Below are 24,405 nucleotides of genomic sequence, written 5' to 3'. Positions count from 1 at the left end.
CACTCCTGGGAGATGGTAATGGACAGGATGAAGGCTGATAAATAAAAACTTAATCTAGACAAGACTGTTGCATTGTTTGTAAGGCTAACCAGGGGCTAAGCCCACCCTAGATGGAGCTATTCTCTCCCTGACACAGCAGATTTGCAGCTTGGAAGTGCTATTACAGATGGGAGCACAGGTTCCCTCTGTGGCTTGCAAAGTGTTTGCCCAACTTTTCCTGTGGCCCTTCCTGGAAGAGCATGAACGAGCAATTCCTTCCCCTGGCGAACTGCACAGGTTGCCCATTCATTCCCAAACACAATTCACAACATCACACTATTACATGAAAGGCCTCTGTGGTCTGGGACCAGAGCACTGAAAGAAAGAAAGAAAGAAAGAAAGAAAGAAAGAAAGAAAGAAAGAAAGAAAGAAAGAAAGAAAGAAAGAAAGAAAGAAAGAAAGGCTTCCTCCCATTTGATGACCCGCTTGGTGTCCACCTACCTTCTGATGAGAGGTGGGTATTCTCTGTAATGGCACTTTGGTTATGGAATGCGCTCATCACTGCTCGCCATCTCAGGCTGGGCACACTCGGCTTTAGGTGTTAGGCTGACATGTTTTTGTTCAGCCCCCCCCCCCCCCCAATTCTGTGGATTCTGGCCTGATGCTTTCTACATCTTGATGTTTTAATTCTATGTCGTGGATGGCAAATTTAACTGCAATTTGATTTGGAATGGTTTTTAATTAACATTTTACTGATTTTTTAATAATCTGTTTTGTTTTAATGGATGTTGTAAACAGCCTTTGTGCTGAAAAGAGAGGCATAATTTTTAAAAACATAAGGCACAAATTTGTGCTTTTGAGTTGATCTTGTTTTTATATGTGCCCTGCAGTGTAACACAACTGTTTGACCTCCTGGCCTCATTTTGTACTAACTTCTCTCTTTTATGTGTAGTGACATGTATTTCTGCAGACTGATGAAGTGGGATCTGCCCTTTGGAAGCTTCTGCCACAATAAATCTATTAGTCTTTAAGGTGCTGCAAGATTCTCTTACTTTGGCTGTACCAGTCTAACATGGCCTCTTCTTTGAAATTTATTTTAATAATACGTTTGATGTCCTGGAGGGTTCCCATATATTTTGAAATACTGAATTTTTTCATCCAAACTTTCTACTGGGCTTGAGGAATATTTTCTTTTTTATATTACTGGGGACTTTTTAAACATTTCATTCTTGTACTCAACTCCTTTTTTGTCAGATTCTTCAAATAACATATTGCAATTAATGTCAGAAGAATAAACTGTGCAACGACATGCAGTTTACTACCTTTGTATAAAGTACAGCAGTGAACTTGTCTTGTGGTTTTTTGTGTATTACAGAACAAATTCAGCCCCATTTATAAGAATTCGTAGGAAATCCTTTGAGGCAAAGAACTCAGTGGCCCTGAACTTCTCTGACCAAGTCAGAGGGGTCAGGCACGAGTTCGGGTAGAAGACTAAAGTGCCTGAGGACTAGATTGGAGTTGTGAAGGGCTCCTTGTTTTTGTGGCAAAAGCAATGGACATCTCATCACCATCTGAGGGAATCCAACCTGAATTTTCAAGTCCAAGCTCTTAGCAGAAATTGATGAAGCTTTGGGGGTGAGATTTTGTGCCAGTGTGAGGTCTGACTCTGTGTGGGTGGGAGGTGGGATTAGGAGAATGCAGAAGCTCTTCCTTACCTGGTAAGGCTTTGGCCCATTTCACCACATGCACCAGCTGCCTCTCACCAAGCTCATTCAAGCTGGTCAGCAGGGCAGCGAAGGAGTCAGGCTGGTTGTTGTCGTGGCCTGCACAAACCACACCGGGCTCAATGGCTTCCAGGACATTGAGGAAGATGGGCTGGCATTCCAGGCTCTCGATACGGGTCATGGTCATCTTTGGGGCTTGCTCCTCTGTGGGGCTTGAAGGCCCGGCCGCTTCTCCTTCCTCCTGCATCTTCAGGTTGCCCAGTTTCTTCAGTTTGCGGGCTGCAGAGAATAAGAAGATTACTCAGAAAAGTCCCCCCCGCTTGTTTGGTGAGGGGCCTCTTCAGCTGACTTGCAGACATGTGGCAGTCTTAGGCTTGGCTCTTTACAAGCCCTCTCACATCTCAGCTCTTGTCTAGCGGCAAAAAGGCCTCTGCTGTATGCAGAATCCAGGCTTGGGCAAGTTATCGTAACTGCTTAGATAGCTAATGGGCAATGCTACCTGAATTCTGCGCCCTGCTGCAGAGTCAGCCTAGCGGCAGCCGCACACAAAAGCCAGGCTAACGCAGGACTTACTGTAGTGGCCTTGCTCCTGAATGGTTGCATGACATACCCTCAAGTGAGCAACTTGGCTTCCTGCCGTATCTGTCTTTTTTCACATCCACTCCTAACTATTGACAGCTATTGCTATGAACTGCTGAATGGAACTGAAACCTCAGAACACGAGTCGAGGGGAATGGCAGCAGGGAAGACGTGTCTTCATGCCCTGTCTGTAGGTTTCAAAGAGGCATGCAGCTGGGCACTATGGGAAACAGGCTGCGGGACTGCCATTCGGGTTGATCCAGCAAGGCGCTTCTTACCTCCTTATGGAAACTACATGGAACTCCCCATATCTGCTTCTGAAAATTTGCCAAATGGGCATCTTCTCTGGGAAATGAATGGAAATGTTGCCTTCTTATGCAACAGTTGCACACGTCATTGGTTGGGAAAGCATGTAATGCTGGAAAAGTCTTTCCGTATAAATGGTTGAGCATTATGAACCAGCCACAAGCATGCTTTCTCAGAATCTGGCTTGCCACAAGCATATGGCAGGTACAGACATGTTCGCAAGTTAGGCTGCTCAGCACAGACTAGTTATGGTTGCGTTCCACGGCCCAGTGGGCTGCAATGTTTCAGCGCTATGACAAGAACAGGTGTGAGCTTACCCTTGTGAATAAATACTTGACCGGTAACAATCACCAAGAGGTGTGCGGCTGGATGTCTCTGTGCTGCACAGCTCCAAAAAATGCAGCATCGCTCGCTTGCTCACAGTGGGAAAAGAACTGGCTCTGGCTGAACACTGAAGAAGACGCTGAGCTGCGAGGATTTAGGGCCGCCCCCCCGCCCAGACCACAACCCTCCCGCGCAGACCAGGCAGCCTGCAGCACACAGGCCACGGACAAAACACCAGGAAGCCTGGGATTTTGACTCTTCAGTACTCTGTAACCAATGGTTTATTACGTCTTTTTATTCTTTTATTTTATTCACTTTTCACTCCTTGGTGTCTGCTTTATCAATTGTTATACTTATAACCACAAAGCCTGCACAGCCAAATTTGGTTGATCTAGAGGATAAAGTCTCCCATGCCCTGTTCCCAGATTCCCTGGCAGACAACTTGGAAGAGGGAAAAAAATTAATTATGAGCTGGGGTGGTGGTGGTGAATCCTGATCGCTGGGTTTCAGCACGAGAAAAATAAAATGGAATCTGCCGTCCTTGGGGTTCTGGCTCCCTACATTAAATGATACTTATCTGAAACTTCCTTTGGCCATAATTAGAAAAATAAGCCGCCAAACGTAAAAATGTCAAATCAAAGAGCAGCTCAGTAAATCAATGCAAAAGCTGATCTTTAAATAATATGCTTTGGATGATCTACAGTAAGAGCAATTAAGGGAGGCTGCTTTGAAAAATGGGAACACAGCAATAAAAATGAGAGTGAGTAAGCTTTGGAAAAACAAGAGCAAAGTGCAGTGTGACATATCCTAGCAATTATTTGAGCGGGTCACAACCAAGGCGGGGGCGGGGTAGGGATCTACTCATCTCTGGCTCCCACAAAGTTCTGAAAACAGCCAGAGGAGACGGCTCCCGAGGACAGCAGCTGGCACTCCGTTTAGCCTTGAGACTGTTTCCCCTTGAACTCCGTTTTCAGTGGGGAGGGGCCTATTTGTACTCCACAAAGCAGCAAATGTCAGTTGTTTTCGCTAAAAGAAGAGAAGAACTGGGAGACACAAGGCCGTCACTGAACCAAAGTTCAGAGGAGCTCAGACAGGGTAGGATAAATAGGAGATCACAGCACCCTTCCGGTCAGAAGAACCATCCACTGGCAAAGAAGGCAGCTCCCGGGGTTCTGTTCTGAAGACCCAGCTCTGTCCAGCCCAGAATGTAAGCATATTGAAGAGAGCACACGCCTGTCTCCCAGAGGAGATGCCCACGAGGAACATCTCCAGAAGCAGATGCAGACAGAACATGTCTTTTATGATCACTGGCTCTCATTTTGTTTCCGTCTGGTGCAACAAATGGGTTAGTATAACCCACGTCCTCAAATACATTGTGGTAGAAGAAGCCTCCGCAAAGACGACAGAATGTCAATACACAGCCAAACCTGTCTTGGAACTATAATGGATAGGAAACTGGTAACTTTTCAGGGCTCCCGTGGGATCCGAGATTAGAGAGCCCAAACTGAAGGCCACCTTTTATTAGAAGAAGGAGGAGGAGGAGAAGGAGAAGAACGCACCATTGAATTGCAACTGACTCAGGGCAACTTCCGCTACAAGGCATTCCAGACAAGAGATGAGCAGAGGTGCCTGCCATCCCCCCTTCCTCCGCCTGGCAGCCCCAGGCCTTCCTTGGAGGTGTCCCATCTAAGTACTAACCATGGCCGACCCGACTTAACTTCCAAGTGCTGAGGAACCTGAGTTATGCTGGGTTACTTGAGCTGTTCTTTCATTAGAACCAATCAAAATAACACAGAATAATGTGCAAGCTTTCAAGTTCTCCAGAACTCTTCATCTGGCTGGATGTTAAAAGAGAAAAAAGGGGAGGGGAGGGGAGGGGAGGGGAGGGGAGAGAAGGCTGATCTCTCAGGCCATCCCGTGTAGAATGCCAGTCAGATATGACCAGTAAAAGAGGGGCACTGGGTGGATCTGATGCCAGGGGGCACTCTTGGCTTTCCTGGAAGAGGCAAGGACAATTACAACTTCCATTTGCAAATATAAAACCAGAAGTTAATAAAATTATTTATGTCATCATAAACATGTCCCTGTGTGGCTCAAAAAAATTGGCAAGGGAGCCATTAAGGGTTGGTGAGATTTTCCTACAAACCTTAGGTTTGCCAGCTTGGGTTGCCCTCCCAGCGGGAAGGGGGGGACTTGGTGTTCATCTTCTCTTCGCTCCTTGTGTGCTCTTCATGCCTGTGCATGAAGTGGGAGTGGGGGATCCCCTGGGAGTGGGCATGGGAGTGGGGGATCCCCTGCCCCCACTAGGGGACCTGGGATCCCTATTGCCAACCCCCTGCCCCCCCAATAAACCTGAAACTGAGAAAAGAGGTGAAGAGAGTTTAACCCCTCTCCCAACTGCTGAAACAAAGTTTGCATTCACACAGGAACGGTAAGTTAAAGGAAAAAAAGAATCTTGCCACATAGCATGGAGAGCTCTTACCCAAACTGCGCCAGTAGGGGTAAGAAGGCAGAAGCCAGTGGAACTCATTGCCAGGGAAGGGGGGGGGGTTGAGAAAGATGGGAAGAGACAGCTGCCACCGGTGGGGCTGGGGGGGGGGAGCAAGCAAGCAGGCGGCAGTGAGTGGGTGGGAAGAGAAGGCACGAGGGTGAGACAGGGAAGGAAGGGAGGAGACGCAATAATGGCCGTTTGAGGGCTGGGTGGAAAGGAGGCTGAGCAAGACGAAAGGAAGGAGGCGGCGGCACGGGGGTCAGATTTCTCCTCCCCCAGGAGCTCCTCATGGGTCCACATTTGTGTCTCTCCAACCACTAGAAACTGAGAAGAAACGTGGTAGTTGTCAAAGGAACCCAACTGGCAATTAATCCCGACAGCACACGCAGTAGAGCCCATGGACACTTCCCATTTGGACCCACACAGCACCCGGCAGCTTGGCCTATGATCAGAAATGTGATCCTTCTCGCACCCACGATCCCTTTCTCTTCTCAAATGGTTTTTCACTGCACAGTTATCCTTCAGGCCAAAAGCTGAAGGAAGGTAAGAAGGAAGTCTGTGACAGGTCTGCCTTCCCACTGAGGGAACCCACACAGCTTCCTACAGTTTGGGGAACAAGGTTTGTTTTGAAATGTACCCTTACCCTCAGAGCTAAGCTACAAGTGACGCCTGACACAGGTTGGACACTTGTCAGCTTCCCTCAAGTTTTGATGGGAAATGTAGGCGTCCTGGTCTTGCGGCTGTAATGGAGAGCCAAGCTGTAAAACCAGGACGCCTACATTTCCCATCACAACTTGAGGGAAGCTGACAAGTGTTCAACCTGTGTCAGGCGTCACTTGTAGCTTGGCTCTCAGTGGCTAGATGTTCATATAGTAGTGAGTGTTTGTGGTCACTGCCATGAGGTAAGTTTTGTGGTAAGGATTCAAAGATTATTGAAGCAGGCTTATAAAAATCACAAGTAAGATTTATTCATGTCCAGGTTGTTGTTAAAGAACCAATCAGCAGTCCTAGTCTCCCAACATTCAAAAAAGGCGCTTAAACTTGAACAACTTATGGTTTCAGGTTATTGTTTTAATTTCCTTTAAGGCTTTCAGTACAAAGAGGATTTCGTTGCCTAGCCACCGGATTGGAACCTTTCAAACACGCACCGGGTTCCATCCACACCCGCCTGCCCTTTCTCAAGAGTCAGACTCAAGGGTACGAGGGCTGCTCATCCCCAGAGGCTGGGCTCACGACGACTCTGTCCCCCCACCCGAGGCACAGCTCACTCCCTCAGCCACACTACCCAGCAGGGCCACCCTTGCTCCTGCCTGGTGTCTCCCGGGGGCAGCCCCAAACTGAACGGCTGCTCAGGTTCCCCCCCCACCTTCCGTTCCCCCTCTGACAGGGGACTGGATGCTGGGGGCAGCCCTCTCGTAGGCTCAGGGAGGAAACAGTCGAGTGGCTGTTTTACCTCTTGTCCGTCACAGATGAAAACAAGTGCGGTTGACCTGAAGACAAATAAAGGCCAAACACTGGCTTCAATTTGCTGCCTTTTAAAATGTCTACATAAGTTATGAGCAGAAAGTCCCGTTGGGCTAAGAGGGCTAAAAATCAGACTGAGGCCCACAGTCAAATACCCAAGACAAATGTGCAAAGTGCAGCTGGCATTGACTGCAGCATTACTTACGTAAACGTCAGGCTTTGGCGTACAGAATCCAAACTAGATTTCTGCGGCAGTGGCACGTGGGCATGTTGGCTAGCTCAGTGCTTGGCAGACAGGTCCAGTCCTGCACCTCCAGTTTAAAGGATCTCGGACTCTGTCTGAGGCCCTGCACAGCCAGCCACACAATGAACAGTTCTGCGCTGAAGGGGCCAAGGGGCAGGCTCGGCCACAGAAAGCTTTGCACGTTCACTTCCTCTGTGGAGCTTCCCGTATGCCGAGGGTGGAAAGCTCCTTGAGTTGGACACTTATTTGACTGGTGACATTTTCATCCCGGCCTCTCTTGACAGAGCTCAGAGCAGCATTTTCAACCTCACAACAATCCTGTGAGACTCTGGAGAGGGAGGGGCACTCGCCTCGGGCTGCCCAGTGGCTTTGGCTGGCTGGCTTTGGCCCTGGAGGCCCTGCACTTTGCCTTACAACCAGGTAAGAATCTTGGATGCCACATGAGGGTGGGTGGCGCCAATAAACTGGGAAAACACCAGCTGTGGGTGAATGTGTGAGACTCCTAAACGCCACCACTCTTTCCTTCCAGATACGCGGTGAGTGCGAAGCCTTGTCTGCACCTGCAGCACAATGAGACGGAAAGCCGGGGGCAGAGTCCTGGGGGGGGGGGGCGGCTCTGCAGACCACGGGAGCCACCTTTTAAAATGCTCCCTTGCATTACGAACACCCCATATAAGTAGGCGACTCCCCTGGCATGGAGAGGCCGTCTCCAAAACCTTTGCCCTGACCGTTCACATGTTTAGATGCGCCGGTTGCTTTTTACACATGGAGAGGATAATTTAAAAAACAGCAACTCCTCTCTCAGTGCTAAGCAGCACAGGCTGCTCTGTCACCTCAGACTTGGCTTCAGTGCGACAAGGCAAGGGACAGGACTTCAGCCTCCCTTCTGTCTGCTCTTTCTGTGACCCCAAACGGTGTTGCTAGCAGGATGCCTCTTGCACACGAAGGCGGGGCAGCATCCCGAGCGATTCTATGGGATCCCTCTCACACATCAACATGGACTTCTCGGGCAGGACATTTCCCTCACAGCCGTCGGCCTGCAGTCTTTATTTACAGTCTGCCTATTAGTCTTTGAGTCCTTGGGGGAAAGTGGTCTAGAGAACAAGGAGAAAGGCACTGCATTATTCTACTGGGTGCTGAAGCGATCTTAGGGAGCCTAAAAATCAACTGAAAACAGCATCCTTTCTTTGGAGGTGGTACAAGACTGAGGTGGGAAAGACAGACCTGTAACCTTTCACTTTGCCTTTTTTCTTGAAAACAGGAGAGGTTATTTTAGTGGGAAACTGGTTAGGCTCCCCAAAATTTGCACAAATACAGTATTTGGGCCAGGTGTCCCCCTCCTGTCAGCTCAGAGCAGCACCACTGCTCTAAATGTTTAGATTTTGCTTTACTTTAACACGATGCGGATTCCTGCAGATGGTGAGTGGACGTTTGCTTACGGATGTGACAAGGTGGAAATTTCATGTGGGCCCCAGAGGAGAATTCTGATCTCCCAAATGTGTCAGAGGCGCAGCTTACGAGGACAATCGTTGCATATGTTAGACAAGGAAAGATCCAAGTTGTGATGGGAAACAAAGAGGGAGGGAAAAATGACCACCTTGTAATTCATATATTGGCCTCCCATCTGCTTGCTGAAGTACAAAATCCGCTGCAGGCTGAAAACAACCATCACAGCACAGACAGTATTCCTGTCCATCACATGGCATGATATGATTGAAAATCTGGTCACAAGAGCCTTGGGCAAGAGGTAGGGCAGGTCAGGAATGGAGTGCATCTGAAAATATTTGGCGATCCCAGAGCAAACATAAGTGTGTTCTGTAAGATGAGACAAACCCATTAAGCAGCCAGCCACAACGGCTATAAAACTGGAATGTTCTGTTTGGGACTGCTACTTCTGCCAGAGGGGAGAAGGCCATTATTCATTTTGAATGCATTTTAAATCAGAAAACAAAATGTGCCCTGAGATGGGATGGGCAGGCTCCTCAAAGTCACCCTTGACTTTTAAGCAGCACCTCCTTATCAGTCAGCCCTTGACAATGCCAAGCATAGCAGTAATACTTCTGGAGGAGAGACACCACTGCCATGAATAGCGCCCTGCCTGGTGGCCCTCTTGGGGCGGCCAGGCCATGCCCGACTGCCCTTGGCGTGCCAGAGAATCAGTATCTGGGGTTACATCTAAGGTGTTGGCTTATCTCGGCCTTGCTCTCTACTGCACGACTGGTAGAATTCTGACCATCACGATCAGCAAGTATTCTAAAAACAGTGTCATGCTTGGGCGTGGCGCAACTGATGGCCTTTGGGAAAACAGCCCAGTCGTTGGATGCCATAAGAGGCGAAAAGCCTGCCTCACCCAATGCTGCCAGGTCTTTTCCTGACTAAGGAGGAGGAGGAGGAACAGCAATAGTTTGTTTCCCCATTCTGAAGATGCAATGCCAGGAAAGGTAGCAACGGCTGGATTTTTCCCTGTCAAGCTGCAGCCATGAAAGGCACAGGAGGAGTTTGCAATACCAGCATTGTGTAAATAAGGGAACACTTTAGAAACAGAATGACCTTCACCAGCAAAGACTTAGTGGGAACTTCATGCTATAAGTAACACAGGGCTGCTGAAGAAAATGGTAGCCTCGTGTCCTCCTCTGCTTCTGTCATGTGCAGTATGGGGAGCAGGGCTAAGCACAGAGGCCCAATATGGTCCGCAATCCCTCTCTTACACGCCACACCATCTTATTGTTTTCAGAGCCAAGATGCCCCCAGCAGCAGCCACCTCCCCTCCCCTGGCCATCAAGGAATTCGCACTTTAAAAAAAATTATTGGCACTAGGATATTGGTAGAGCAATATACTGTTCTATCAACAGGTGTAACAGATGCTGCGAATTCCTGGCTTTCATTTTTTAATAAAGTCAAGTCTCTATCCCCTTCTGTTGCAAACATATGCCTTTCCCTTTATATTCCTGCAAGGAAAGAGGGCAGATACTTGAATTTTTTTTTAAAAAAATGAAAGCTGGAAATTTAGAGAACCTGCTGCACCTATCGATGCAATGGTATATTGATATAACAACATTCTAGTGCTGATTTTTTAAACAAAATTAAAAAGCCCCTTGGTGGCAGGAAGAGGAAATAGCTGTTGGATGGACAGGGTCAAAGAAAATGATGATTATGGGAGTGGGAAAATCTGAATTTTCCCACACAAGCAGCAGCCTTCCAGGCTTTACTGCGATCTTTCCCAAAACTTTGGAGTGAAGCAGGTTTGATAAAGTTCAGCAAAAAGCCAGGCAACCCCCCCCCCCCGCCCCCAAGGCACATTAATGCACCACGACGCAGCGGGGAAGCATCCCAGCAGCGCTGGACCTGGGACAGACCCAGCAAATGCCTCGCCATCTCCACCGTGCTTCCCTCCCCTCCACCAGGAAGGGAAATGCTTGTGGGGAGGGCATGAGGAAGTGGAATGTACAGAACTGACAATCATCCTATTGAGATGAAATTGCTATTTTGGGGGGAAAGCTGGTCTTCTGCTTGGTGGAGAAGTCGTTCCTCCATCTTTCGACTTTGCACCCGGGAGTTACATGGCTAACCTCAAATCTGGAGGTCGCTCACTATGCCTAAATACTGTTGTGCTTTACTGGCTGTCGCTGAAGGGATATGGAGCTCACTGGAGCAACACAGGGTTGCAAGGTAACCTGAACTTCCCGCGTGCGAGGAAGAGAGGCCCTGATGTGGGGTTACTCTTTGGGGCAGCAGTCTCACGTCTGATCACACAGGGGGTCCTGCTCGGAGGAGTACTGAAGAGAGAAACAGAAAGGGTCCCTGCAGATGAGGAGAACGAAGCACTCCAGGCAATGGTACTCCTACGAGGCAGGAGCAAGTTTCTTAGGCATTACCGTGGGTGGATTTTGGCCACAAATCTGCCAGCGTTCGCTCGTGCTGATTAACCGCCTTGCTTCCCTATTTTTGCTTCTATTGGTTAGATGCAAGTGGTGGATTGGAAACATTTTCCTGTTTCTCTTTTAATGGCTTTCAGGCCTAATGTTAGAAAGAACTAAATCAACAAGTGCTTTCTTCTTCTTCTTCTTCTTCTTCTTCTTCTTCTTCTTCTTCTTCTTCTTCTTCTTCTTCTTCTTCTTCTTCTTCTTCTTCTTCTTCTTCTTCTTCAGGGAACCATTTGGTGCTGCGACGTGGAATCCGCAGAAGACGAGTGTGCGCTGCACGCCCTTTTCCGCACCAACGGCCAGCAGGCGGAATCCTTCCTCCCGGTTCATCCAACTCAAGGGGCTGGCGATGAACCGCAGAGGGCAGCAGCCCAGCTGCTGAAGTGCTCCTGAACATGCTGCCCCCTTCCATGGGGCAGGCAGGGGCACAGGCACAGGGAGAGAGGGAAGGGCTCTGAGGAGCTTTAGGCCTCAACACCTGCTTCCACAATCAGTTTTGAGCTAACATTAAAAACAAACCAAAAACAGACCATGCAGAACAGGTCAGAGTGACCTATAAATAAATGAATAAATAATAAATATAAACAGTTGTTAAGAGCATGCATTTTGTCAGTCTGTCCAACTGAAAACACAGCCCTGCCTGATGTAAACAGGCAAGCTCAATCAAGAAAGCATCCTAGCTTTGGGAATAAACAGGCAAAGGACATTCCTGTTGGCCTGGATCCGTGTCAAACTCCTGAGGGAATCAACTCCTTCCCTCTGACTCCCCCCTGCCTTCATGCACCTTTTGGTCCCTGTGCCGGCTTTTTCCAGTGGCCTTCGTGCTCCAGTCCCTCCCATAATCATGCCAATGACAACAGCCTGGAGTTGCAAGGGCCGGGAAGATGGTGAGCACGGCAGGGCACTGGGATCAGGCCAGCAATCTGCCTGGGCAGGCGGGGTGCCAGGGGCAACTGGGCCAGGTGGAGAAACAGGAGCCGAGCCCCCTGCACGGCAACTGGGCAGTGTGCTGGTGCTGGAGCTGTGAAATTGGCCTGTGAAACTGGATAAACAACACTGGCACCCACAGACGAAAAGAGCAAGCGCTGCTCCCGGCCTCACCAAGATCCAGTTTGTAAGCATCCTTCACGGGCAGCCTGTCAGATATTCCACCTCACCTTAGAGCTTGAAGTCATTCATGGGAGAACTAGGAAAGGGCCCTGCCCCCTCCCCTCTCCTGCCCCCTCCCCCCGCAATGGAGGAAGGAAGAGCCCATGGAGGAAAGAAGGGGCTGCAGGGCTTCTTCCAGCAAAACTGGGTCCTGTGCCCCTTCTTGCTGGCCCCAACAGGTCCAAGCTAGGAAAAGCCAGGGGCCACAACCTCTTTTCACACAGGCCCTGCTTTTGGGGGGGGGGGGAATCTGCAGTTATTTCTTTATATTCTACTTTCCCCCCAACAGGGACCCAAAGAACCTTGGAGTATTTTTCTCCCCTCCTCCATTTTCTCACAACTACCTTGTAAGGTAGGTTAGGCCAAGTGTGTGTGACTGGCCCAAGATCACCCGGCCAGCTGCCAAGGCAGAGTGGGGGTTTGAACTTGGGTCTCCTACTCAGACCCTCTATCCACTAGCAGGGAGGCCACGGCCACTGTGGCCACCCGCTGCCTGGTGGCAAGCACATACACAACTAAGCTGGCCTGGTATTGGTTCCAATGTACTATTTTCTGTGCATGACAGGGAGGAGAGGAAAAAACGCACCTTTCTAGTTGTCCACACTATTTGTCGTTTTGCAAAACTCGTCTGTGTGCTCCTTGGCCATTTTCTAACTTGGGTGGAATCAGGAGGACCTGTAGTGCAACAACTCCACCATCAGACTGGAGCGAGGGAAACGTGGGTCGCGGTGCTGGCAGCTGGAGCTGTGAAGAAGCCCTGGCTCAGTGCTTGAGGAAGGAGGAAGCCTCCCAGCCACGGGGCATTTGGGGTTTTCTCTCCCCTCCAGCTCTTCTGAGCAGTTCACTTCCCCTATTACTGCCTGCCTGCATTGAAGCGGACTAATGGGAAGGGCTCCATTTGTCCCTTGCCCATCCATCCCTGGCCTTGTTCTGGTGAAAGAGACTGACGGTCTTTTAAATGTAGCCAGTTTAAGTACCTGACAAAGACAGACAACATCACCCCAAAGTACCATTTCAGACTCACCTTGGAGACAGTGCAAATCCCAAACACGGGATGCCTCTCAACAACCCGTTCTTTGGAACAACTTGCAATGCCCGTTTCCCACCTTAACAGACCTGCTAAGGCACACCCACTGCTCAGAGTCTGGCCAGCCATTTCCTCCCCCGTCTAACAGACAGGACAACTAAACAGCAAGCCAGACCATGCAGGCTAATCCCGCTGCGTGCCAGAAAAAAGATTTTTCTCCCCCTTTTTAGTCCTCAGACTCCCTGAATGTGCAGGAGAATTGGTTATGGGTAACCTCCCCCTCTTCTACCATACTGTGTTGCCATCACCTCTGCTGTGCAAATGCATTGCCAGCTGCTACCCAAGGGGACAGGGTAAGGACTGCCCTACTACGTATGCGCAATGGCTGGGCAAGGAGAAAAGATTTGCATGGTGCTGAGGGCAACATGGGAGGCCCAGGTGTTTGTTTACTTAGGGCACTTGTTATCCCACTCTCTTGCCATTCACGGGACACCCAGAGAGGCTTACAAAAATAACCCTTAGTCCACTACAGGGAGTTAAAGAGCTGGGAGGTTATAGGGGCCTGGCAACCCTAGCCCAGAGTCCCCTTGGCTCTTACCCTTCAACTCACTCCTCTGGCTATGCCCAGGCCTTAGGTCCCTGCCACAGGAGGGAAAGGGGCAAAATGACACGTTAGGTGGAACTTCCGATTGTCATGGGGACTTGAACAAGAACTCAATCCCAAAAGACCACGGGGCCCAGACTGGCTCAGGACCACGGCGCAGAGGGAGGAGAGGCTTTAGCCTTCCCCACTGTGCCATGTTCACAAGCTGAAATGTCCTCCGCAGTGCTATTAGCTGGGGGGTAGCTGGGGGGGGGGCTCCACTTGCACAGAATACTTGTATGTGCAGCTCCCCTCATGGAGCAAATTGCACCTCACGGAGCTGCACCTCACAGAGCCTGAAGGCCCTCTTCTCCCTGCACCTTGGTCTCAATCCTCATTTGTCCTTGCAATACTTTAGGGAACCAGCAAGGGTGGCACTTTGCCAGCAATATAATGACATTACCAGCAATGCTCTAGCATTTGGTCAAAACCCTATGGTTTAACCATAGAATTTTGACCAAATGCTAGAGCATCACTGGCCACACTGGAAGTGACAGCAGTGAGTCAAGTTGCAATCACTGGCAATCACTCCCTACTAGTCCACCCCTGTTCTTCTCCTGCTGCAGCTCAACTGGGTGGTGGGCAGGGCCTGCTGGGGCAGGAGATTCCCCATCCCACCATGAAAATGGCAGCCTTACTGCAAGTCTCTGTACTGCTCACGTTACACGTAACATAGCATTTTGGTGAAATCATCCTGGACCTTACGCAGACTACACGTTACACTAACAGGGTTCCCAACCATCTCCATGAGAATACTGCAGTCCTACAGTGATATAGCCGCAGAGCAAATTAGCAAGTGTTTGGGTGTCTACCAACCCTGAATGACGGCTCCTATGTCTTGTATCGTGCAGGGCTTCCGAGCTGCCAGGCGCTGTTGTCAGCCAAAGGGGCTGCACCACTTGCACCAGCTGTTAGGTGCCTTTCCATCATAGGCCGGCGGGGTCTGCTTGGCTTGAGGCTGTGCTGTAACCTCCAACAGCAATTCCAAATGGACATCCAGGGTTGCCACAGATGATTAATCAACAACAGTTTTGAAAATAACAGCATTTATAAATATGAGACCTTTTGAGGCAGAAATAAATGGGAGAAGTTCTTTGGTGTATTGATCTTTTTGTTAATGTGGCCCAGAAAAGATGTCAAAGTGGTTAGTTGTTGAGAGCAAGTAACAGCTAAAGACGCGGCTTCAAAGGAGCCCAAGAATGTGCAAGCCTTTAAAAACAAAACAACCCCCCACTCAGTCAAATCTGAAGTGAGTGCAGACAATCCTGGATACTCCTGACACCCGGACATTTTCCAGGTAAGACCCCCCCACCCCCCGCCCCCTTTGGCGCACACACATTTCCACTGCGTGAAAAATTGAAAGATTTTAAAAAATATAATCAAAGCTGTATTAACAAGGGCTTAAATAAAAATGCATGGTTCCTGAAACAAAACAAAAAATGAAATTCAAAGCTTATAAAAAAAAAACTCCACATGGTTCTTGAAACTGAGAGCCAAGCTACAAGTGACGAATTACACTTGCCAGACAAGTGAACAGACTCACGTGTATTCCTCCCTGTTCACTTGCCCTCCACTTTCGCTCCACTTGATCACGTAGTGATCATGTAGCTTGGCTCTGAGCAGCTTCAGAGTTCTACTGTTAGTACCATGAGATTTCCTGGATATTAAAAAAATGCCGCATCCGTGAACTAGTTAACATGCTTAATGACAGCTGGATAGTCGAGGGAAGCAAAATGGTGTGAATATTGTCTCTGCTGGATGAGATCACAGGTCTCTGCAGTCCAGCAATCTGTCTCCAACAGTAGCCACAGTAAGATCCAGGCAGTCAACGCTTCAGCTTTGCCCCAGGAATCTGGAACCAACACTTCCGCTAAAAAGGAAGGCTGCCTGTAGCTGTCATGAGACAAGCGATTGACAGGCCTTCCTGCAGATCCTCTAGGAATTGATTTCAGTTTAATCTGCTGAATCAATGAACCACTTATGCTCCGTATGCATTGTGTGAAGCCATATTTGCAACACTGGCTTTCCATGCTTATATGAATTGGAACTTTTAGTATTTACTAAGAGGCTAGAAGATGCTACTGGCAAGAACATTACAGGAGTCTTTGCGGTACAGAGATTACATAGGCCATCTATATACTGGGAGTCTCAGTACTGATTTTTGTGTTATCATTTGCATGCTCTGGGCCAATATGACAAGTATGTCGTCACTTTATTGAATAGAGGATGTGCATAGTCCCCTTACCAGCATCACAAATAGTGGCACTCCCATCAGAACATGTGTGTCAACCTCACATTAATGGCCCCTCCTCCATCTATGTCTTTGTTTTTCTCTTTGGAAGTCAATGGCATGACTATGACTCCATTGACCTATATGGATATAGTGAAGGGTTTCCAGGCATGGATATCAATGAATGGTCTCTTGGGCCAGCCCCCTTCTCAGGGTCCCTACAGGAATATCTGAAGCTACTTTATACCATCTGCTTATTGGGACATTTAGCTGGCTGCTTAGACTGAATGTGGAATTGTTTGCATGCCACACATACTCGGTACTTCTGTGTTATGCCTCCTTCCATGCACTCTCCAATCTAGCGGGGGATGCACTCTCCAATCTAATGGGGGGGGGATGCACTCTCCAATCTAACGGGGGGATGCACTCTCCGATCTAGCGCGGGGGGTGCACTCTCTGATCTAACGGGGTGTACACTCTCCAATCTAATGGGGGATGCACTCTCCAATCTAATGGGGGATGCACTCTCCAATCTAATGGGGAATGCTCTCTCCAATCTAGCGGGGGATGCATTCTCCGATCTAACAGAGGGATGCACTCTCCGATCTAGTGGGGGATGCACTCACCAATCTAACGGGGAGATGCACTCTCTGATCTAACGGGGGGATGCCCTCTCTGATCTAAGGGGGGGATGCACTCGCCAATCTAATGGGGGGATGCACTCTCCAATCTAGTGGGGGATGCACTCTCCGATCTAATGGGGGGATGCACTCTCTGATCTAATGGGGGGATGCACTCACCAATCTAACGGGGAGATGCACTCTCTGATCTAACGGGGGGATGCACTCTCTGATCTAACGGGGGATGCACTCTCCGATCTAGTGGGGGATGCACTCGCCAATCTAATGGGGGGATGCAATCTCTCTGATCTAATGGGGGGATGCACTCTCCGATCTAGTGGGGGATGCACTCACCAATCTAACGGGGAGATGCACTCTCTGATCTAATGGGGGGATGCACTCTCCGATCTAGTGGGGGATGCACTCACCAATCTAACGGGGAGATGCACTCTCTGATCTAACGGGGGGATCCACTCTCCGATCTAACGGGGGATGCACTCTCCGATCTAGTGGGGGATGCACTCACCAATCTAAGGGGGAGATGCACTCTCTGATCTAACGGGGGGATGCACTCTCCGATCTAGTGGGGGGATGCACTCACCAATCTAACGGGGAGATGCACTCACCAATCTAACGGGGAGATACACTCTCTGATCGAACGGGGGGATGCACTCTCTGATCTAACGGGGGGATGCACTCTCCGATCTAGTGGGGGATGCACTCGCCAATCTAATGGGGGGATGCACTCTCCGATCTAGTGGGAGATGCACTCACCAATCTAACGGGGAGATGCACTCTCTGATCTAACGGGGGATGCACTCTCTGATCTAACGGGGGATGCACTCTCCAATCTAGTGGGGGATGCACTCGCCAATCTAATGGGGGGATGCACTCTCTGATCTAATGGGGGGATGCACTCTCCAATCTAGTGGGGGATGCACTCACCAATCTAACGGGGAGATGCACTCTCTGATCTAACGGGGGGATGCACTCTCTGATCTAATGGGGGATGCACTCTCTGATCTAGTGGGGGATGCACTCGCCAATCTAATGGGGGGATGCACTCTCTGATCTAATGTGGGGATGCACTCTCCGATCTAGTGGGGGATGCACTCACCAATCTAACGGGGAGATGCACTCTCCGATCTAGTGGGGGATGCACTCACCAATCTAACAGGGAGATGTACTCTCTGATCTAACGGGGGATGCACTCTCCGATCTAGTGGGGGATGCACTCACCAATCTAACAGGGAGATGTACTCTCTGATCTAACGGGGGATGCACTCTCCGATCTAGTGGGGGATGCACTCACCAATCTAACGTGGAGATGCACTCTCCGATCTAGTGGGAGATGCACTCACCAATCTAACGGGGAGATGCACTCTCTGATCTAACGGGGGATGCACTCTCTGATCTAACGGGGGGATGCACTCTCTGATCTAATGTGGGGATGCACTCTCCGATCTAGTGGGGGATGCACTCACCAATCTAACGGGGAGATGCACTCTCTGATCTAACGGGGGAATGCACTCTCCGATCTAGTGGGGGATGCACTCGCCAATCGAATGGGGGGGATGCACTCTCTGATCTAGTGGGGGGATGCACTCTCCAATCTAACGGGGAGATGCACTCTCTGATCTAACGGGGGATGCACTCTCTGATCTAACGAGGGGATGCACTTTCCGATCTAGTGGAAGATGCACTCACCAATCTAATGGGGGGATGCACTCTCTGATCTAACGGGGGGATGCACTCTCTGATCTAATGGGGGATGCACTCTCCGATCTAGTGGGGGATGCACTCACCAATCGAAGAGGGAGATGCACTCTCTGATCTAACGGGGGGATGCACTCTCCGATCTAGTGGGGGATGCACTCGCCAATCTAATGGGGGGATGCACTCTCCGATCTAGTGGGGGATGCACTCACCAATCTAAGGGGGAGATGCACTCTCTGATCTAACGGGGGGATGCACTCTCCGATCTAGTGGGGGGATGCACTCACCAATCTAACGGGGAGATGCACTCACCAATCTAACGGGGAGATACACTCTCTGATCGAACGGGAGGATGCACTCTCTGATCTAACGGGGGGATGCACTCTCCGATCTAGTGGGGGATGCACTCGCCAATCTAATGGGGGGATGCACTCTCCGATCTAGTGGGAGATGCACTCACCAATCTAACGGGGAGATGCACTCTCTGATCTAACGGGGGATGCACTCTCTGATCTAACGGGGGATGCACTCTCCAATCTAGTGGGGGATGCACTCGCCAATCTAATGGGGGGATGCACTCTCTGATCTAATGGGGGGATGCACTCTCCAATCTAGTGGGGGATGCACTCACCAATCTAACGGGGAGATGCACTCTCTGATCTAACGGGGGGATGCACTCTCTGATCTAATGGGGGATGCACTCTCTGATCTAGTGGGGGATGCACTCATCAATCTAATAGGGGGATGCACTCTCTGATCTAATGTGGGGATGCACTCTCCGATCTAGTGGGGGATGCACTCACCAATCTAACGGGGAGATGCACTCTCCGATCTAGTGGGGGATGCACTCACCAATCTAACGGGGAGATGCACTCTCTGATCTAACGGGGGATGCACTCTCCGATCTAGTGGGGGATGCACTCACCAATCTAACGGGGAGATGCACTCTCTGATCTAACGGGAGATGCACTCTCTGATCTAACGGGGGGATGCACTCTCCGATCTAGTGGGGGATGCACTTTCTGATCTAATGGGGGGATGCACTCTCTGATCTAATGTGGGGATGCACTCTCCGATCTAGTGGGGGATGCACTCGCCAATCTAATGGGGGGGATGCACTCTCTGATCTAGTGGGGGGATGCACTCTCCGATCTAATGGGGAGATGCACTCTCTGATCTAACGGGGGATGCACTCTCTGATCTAACGAGGGGATACACTTTACGATCTAGTGGGGGATGCACTCACCAATCTAACGGGGAGATGCACTCTCTGATCTAACGGGGGAATGCACTCTCCGATCTAGTGGGGGATGCACTCGCCAATCTAATGGGGGGGATGCACTCTCTGATCTAGTGGGGGGATGCACTCTCCGATCTAATGGGGAGATGCACTCTCTGATCTAACGGGGGATGCACTCTCTGATCTAACGAGGGGATACACTTTACGATCTAGTGGGGGATGCACTCACCAATCTAACGGGGAGATGCACTCTCTGATCTAATGGGGGGATGCACTCCCCGATCTAGTGGGGGATGCACTCACCAATCTAACGGGGGGAATGCACTCTCTGATCTAACGGGGGGATGCACTCTCTGATCTAATGGGGGATGCACTCTCCGATCTAGTGGGGGATGCACTCACCAATCGAAGGGGGAGATGCACTCTCTGATCTAACGGGGGGATGCACTCTCCGATCTAGTGGGGGATGCACTCGCCAATCTAATGGGGGGATGCACTCTCCGATCTAGTGGGGGATGCACTCACCAATCTAACGGGGAGATGCACTCTCTGATCTAACGGGGGGATGCACTCTCTGATCTAATGGGGGGATGCACTCTCTGATCTAGTGGGGGATGCACTCGCCAATCTAATGGGGGGGATGCACTCTCTGATCTATTGGGGGGATGCACTCTCCGATCTAGTGGGGGATGCACTCACCAATCTAATGGGGAGATGCACTCTCTGATCTAACGGGGGGATGCACTGTCTGATCTAATGGGAGATCCACTCTCCGATCTAGTGGGAGATGCACTCTCCAATCTAGTGGGGGATGCACTCACCAATCTAACGGGGAGATGCACTCTCTGATCTAACGGGGGGATGCACTGATCTAATGGAGGGATGCACTCCCCGATCTAATGGGGGTTTGCACTCTCTGATCTAGCAGGGGATGCACTCTCCAATCTAATGGGGGGATGCACTCTCCAATCCAGCAGGGGATGCACTCTCCAATCTAATTTTTATTTCATCTTCTCCTGTCATCTTGCTCTGATGGGATCGTAACAAATCACATGATTCCTCTACAGCTGTGAAAAGGCATGGCAGTGCTCTAAATCTCAAGACCCTCCAAACCACCTGGTATATTTAAGGGTTTGTTTCTAATTTATTATGGTCCTTTCTGTGGTCCCTCTGCAAACAGAGGGGAGTCTGCTGGTATGACAGAAGGGTGGTGATCATAAAGTTTTTGTGGTCTCTTGCTGCACTCTCCAGTGGATTGTGGAATCTACAGCCTAGTCCACAACCCGCTCCATAGATCTGACAGCACAGGATGGATTTGTTCCACCAAAATTTTCTCTAAGAAGATTCAAGAGCCGTTCTGGTCATCAAAGTATGTGTTTCCTGGGCACTCTGCACGTGCCAAGAGAGTGCAGCAGGACTCTGTTGGAAAACTCCTCTGTTCATTGTAGGAAGGTGGGAAGAGGAGAGGGACAAAAACATCTGCCCCAAATCATCTGTTAAGCCACAAGGTGCTGCAAAATTCTACTTTGTTTTTTGCTGTAACAAAAATAAAGCTAAGTGTCTGGAATCTATTCCCTCCACAAACAACAGCTGCCTGTGACTTGTGCGAGGAGCACAGTGACCTGGTAATAGCCTCAACCAAACAAAGCAGCTGCAGCAGAATCTGCTCTCACTCTTCAGCCCCACAGCCAGCATCTGAGCTCTGGGGAGCAATGGGGCAGGGCCTGACCTTTCTCTCCTGCTTAAAGCTGCCACACATGCTATGTTCCAAAGAGTGTTGGTGCTGGCTTTGGCGCAGCATACATTTGAGTAATTTGAGCGCATTTATCAGTTAATTCTGGGCAATTATAGAAAGTGTTCTGCCACTCGCTTCTGTCTCTGGTGAGTGAGGTGACGGTATGGCCCACGGTCCTGATGGGCTGGCAAAAAACATCCCCAAAAGGGAAATATCTCTTCTGCTCCTTGAAAGTACGAGGAGAAATAATGGAGAAAAGGAGTAACTTCTCCGAACACTGGGCCTGGAGCCCACTGCCTCTGACTCCTTTGCAAGAGTGGTCTCCTCGTGGACCTATGGCATGGCACTGAGTTGATTGTAAAGTCTCCCCAAAATACTTGGGCACTCAGAGCTGTTGCTGTGGCTAAAATTCATAATATTACTCTTGGGTTACACTGCTAATGTAAGGAGACAGCACACATGAGGTAAAACCCTAACCCACAAATATTTTCAGTTGTACAAAGTAGAGTAGTGATGCCCATTAGCCTAGCCCCCGCCCTTTGAACTTGTGGGCACCTCTGGCATTCTGACATAGGGCACAACCACAAAATGGCTACCATGGGAGGGAGAGACCACAACATGTCAAGGAGGAAGGCTATGCAGAACTCTAATCGATATTATTCAACATTTCAGGAAGGAGTTGTGTTTAACAGGATGCCTTTTAAAACAAACATATTGTTTAAAAATATTTTCCTGCATGCAAACAGTTTAACTTCAGTCACACAGTGAAGAACCTGATGCTGTGGTGGCAGCGGCTGCCAAAGCAAAGGTTTTTTTAAAAAAACATCTCCACAGCCAATTGAATGTCCAGTGACCAATCAGAAGCTCTCCTGGGCCAAGGCCACCCTTGCCCCTCCCACTTTCTAAAAAGGTGTGCCAGATGCCTGGAAATGTGTTGGTGGGCACCAGGGTGCCCACAGGAACCATGTTGGGCACCCCACCTCTCAGCACCTCTGTAGCCGCACCCCCAGAAAGACTGTACAAGCAAAACACAACCTTTCGATTTCTTCCCTTCCTCAGAGTTCCTTGGAATGAATGAGAAGGCCGGCATGAAGGTATGTCCCAGACGGAACCCCAGCCTCTGGGAAGCCCATCACAACCATCTGGGCTCTGAGAGGGAGCAGGAAAGAGAGCTGCCGGAGTCTTTTTCTGTTGCCTTCCTTCACTACTGGGGGGAATTAACTGAGGTTACTGTGAGGGAGGACAGTGTTTGGGAAGGGGGGTGAGTGTGTTGAGCCTGCTGCAAAGTGGTGCCAGCAGGGGGCAGGGGAATTATCAGGGAAGTACCATGAAACCTGAACTACCTCTGAAATGGAGTGCAGCAGCCTGGCTGGTGAGAGAGCCGAGGCAGTGACATGTTCAGGCTGTGGCATGTTTGCATTCTTACCTGAGGGTAACAGCAACTACACTTGCAGCAAGTGTAAGTGGGTAGCCCTACTGGAGGAGAAGATACAGGGACTTAAGGCACGCTTGCCACACTCAATTTAATAAGGGAAGGTGAAGAGTACATGGGAAGAAAGCATGAAGCACTTTTCAGAGGGCAACATGCGGAGGGAAAGGTATCTCAGCATTTGGAGGAGCACCCAATACAAGAGGTGGGCACGAGGAAGAAAGTGACCCACAGGAGCAGGATAATCAGGAGACATTCTGAGCCTCTGATGCTAAGCAATCGGTTCCAGGATCTCCACATAGATGTTGATTCTGGACCACTGGATCAAGAGCTACTTCCCCAGACTCCTTGAACCTTGATAGAAATTTCTTAGGCCCCTGTGGATGAGAAGACTTGAGCTTCCATTCCTTAATATAGGAGAAGGCATGTGCTGGTAGTTGGGGACTCCCTACTGAAAGGAGTAGAGGGTAAAGTGTGCCAATCAGAGTTGTTGTCTCGAGAGGTATAGTATCTACCTGGTGCACGCATCCAGGATGTGACAGAAAGGGTAGAAAGACTTGTCAAGCCCAAAGATTATTATCCCTTCTTCCTAATACATGTGGGAACAAATGATATTGCCTGGCACAGTCCAGAACACATTAAAAAAGGCTATGTGGCTTTGGGTAAAAGAGTTAAGGACCTGGGAGTACGGGTTGTGTTTTCATCAGTTTTTCCTGTCACAGGCTGTGGTTTAGGAAGGGAAAGAATAATGCTGCATGCTACGTAGATGGTGGCATTGGGAGTAGTTTGGTTTTTTGGACCATGGCTTACACTTCCAAGATGAAGTTCTTCTATTGAAAGATGGTTTGCACCTCACGAGGGTAGGAAAAAAATGTGTTTGGAAAGAGCCTTGCAAACCTGATAAGGAGGGCTTTAAACTAAATCCTATGGGGGAGGAGAGACAAAAATGCAAAGCCTGTAACTGGAGAAGGGAGCACTGAAGACCTGTAGGGAGTGAAACATATGCTAGGAAATATTAACTCGCAGGTAAGCACAGAAGCAAAAACCTCAGGACATATAACTCATGGCTTCCAATGTCTCTACACTAATGCACAGAGTATGGGAAACAAGCAGGAGGAACTTGAAGTCCTAACACAGGAAGGGGACTATGACATAATAGGCATTACTGAAACCTGGTGGAATGACACTCACAACTGGAATACTAGGATTGAGGGATACAACTAGTTCAAAAGGGATAGACAAGTAAGGAAGGGGGGAGAAGTAGCATTATATGTAAAGGACTTGTCTAGACTTGTGAGGAAATACATGTAACTGAGCATGGAAATTCAGTTGAGAATTTCTGGGTAAAAATAAAAGGAGTAAGAAATAATATTGATACTATGGTGGGGGTCTGCTATAGACCGCCAAGCCAAGCAGAGGACTTGGATGAGAAACTTCTAGAACAAATTACGAAGTTCACAGAGAGATAGGACACAGTGGTCATGGGAGATTTCAATTACATGGATATCTGTTGGAAGTCTAACTGCTAAAAATGAAAGGTCAAATAAATTCCTGACTTGTCTTGCTGACAACTTCATTTTTC

At 49.4% G+C, this 24,405-nt stretch overlaps 1 protein-coding gene across 1 annotated transcript in view; it reads right to left on the bottom strand.

Moving 5' to 3' along the window:
• The window catches only part of AR (androgen receptor), a 201,129-nt gene that overhangs the window by 24,173 nt on the left and 152,551 nt on the right, over window positions 1-24,405 (bottom strand). The window contains exon 4 of the mRNA XM_054996389.1: window positions 1,695-1,982. Within this exon, the coding sequence (XP_054852364.1) occupies window positions 1,695-1,982 (288 nt within the window). The remainder of the gene's footprint in view (window positions 1-1,694; window positions 1,983-24,405) is intronic.

The sequence above is a fragment of the Eublepharis macularius genome, chromosome 13 (genome assembly GCF_028583425.1).
Source record: "Eublepharis macularius isolate TG4126 chromosome 13, MPM_Emac_v1.0, whole genome shotgun sequence".
NCBI classification, from domain to species: domain Eukaryota; kingdom Metazoa; phylum Chordata; class Lepidosauria; order Squamata; family Eublepharidae; genus Eublepharis; species Eublepharis macularius.
The sequence above is the reverse complement of the archived record's forward strand: the minus strand, read 5'-3'. Positions and strand labels throughout refer to the sequence as shown.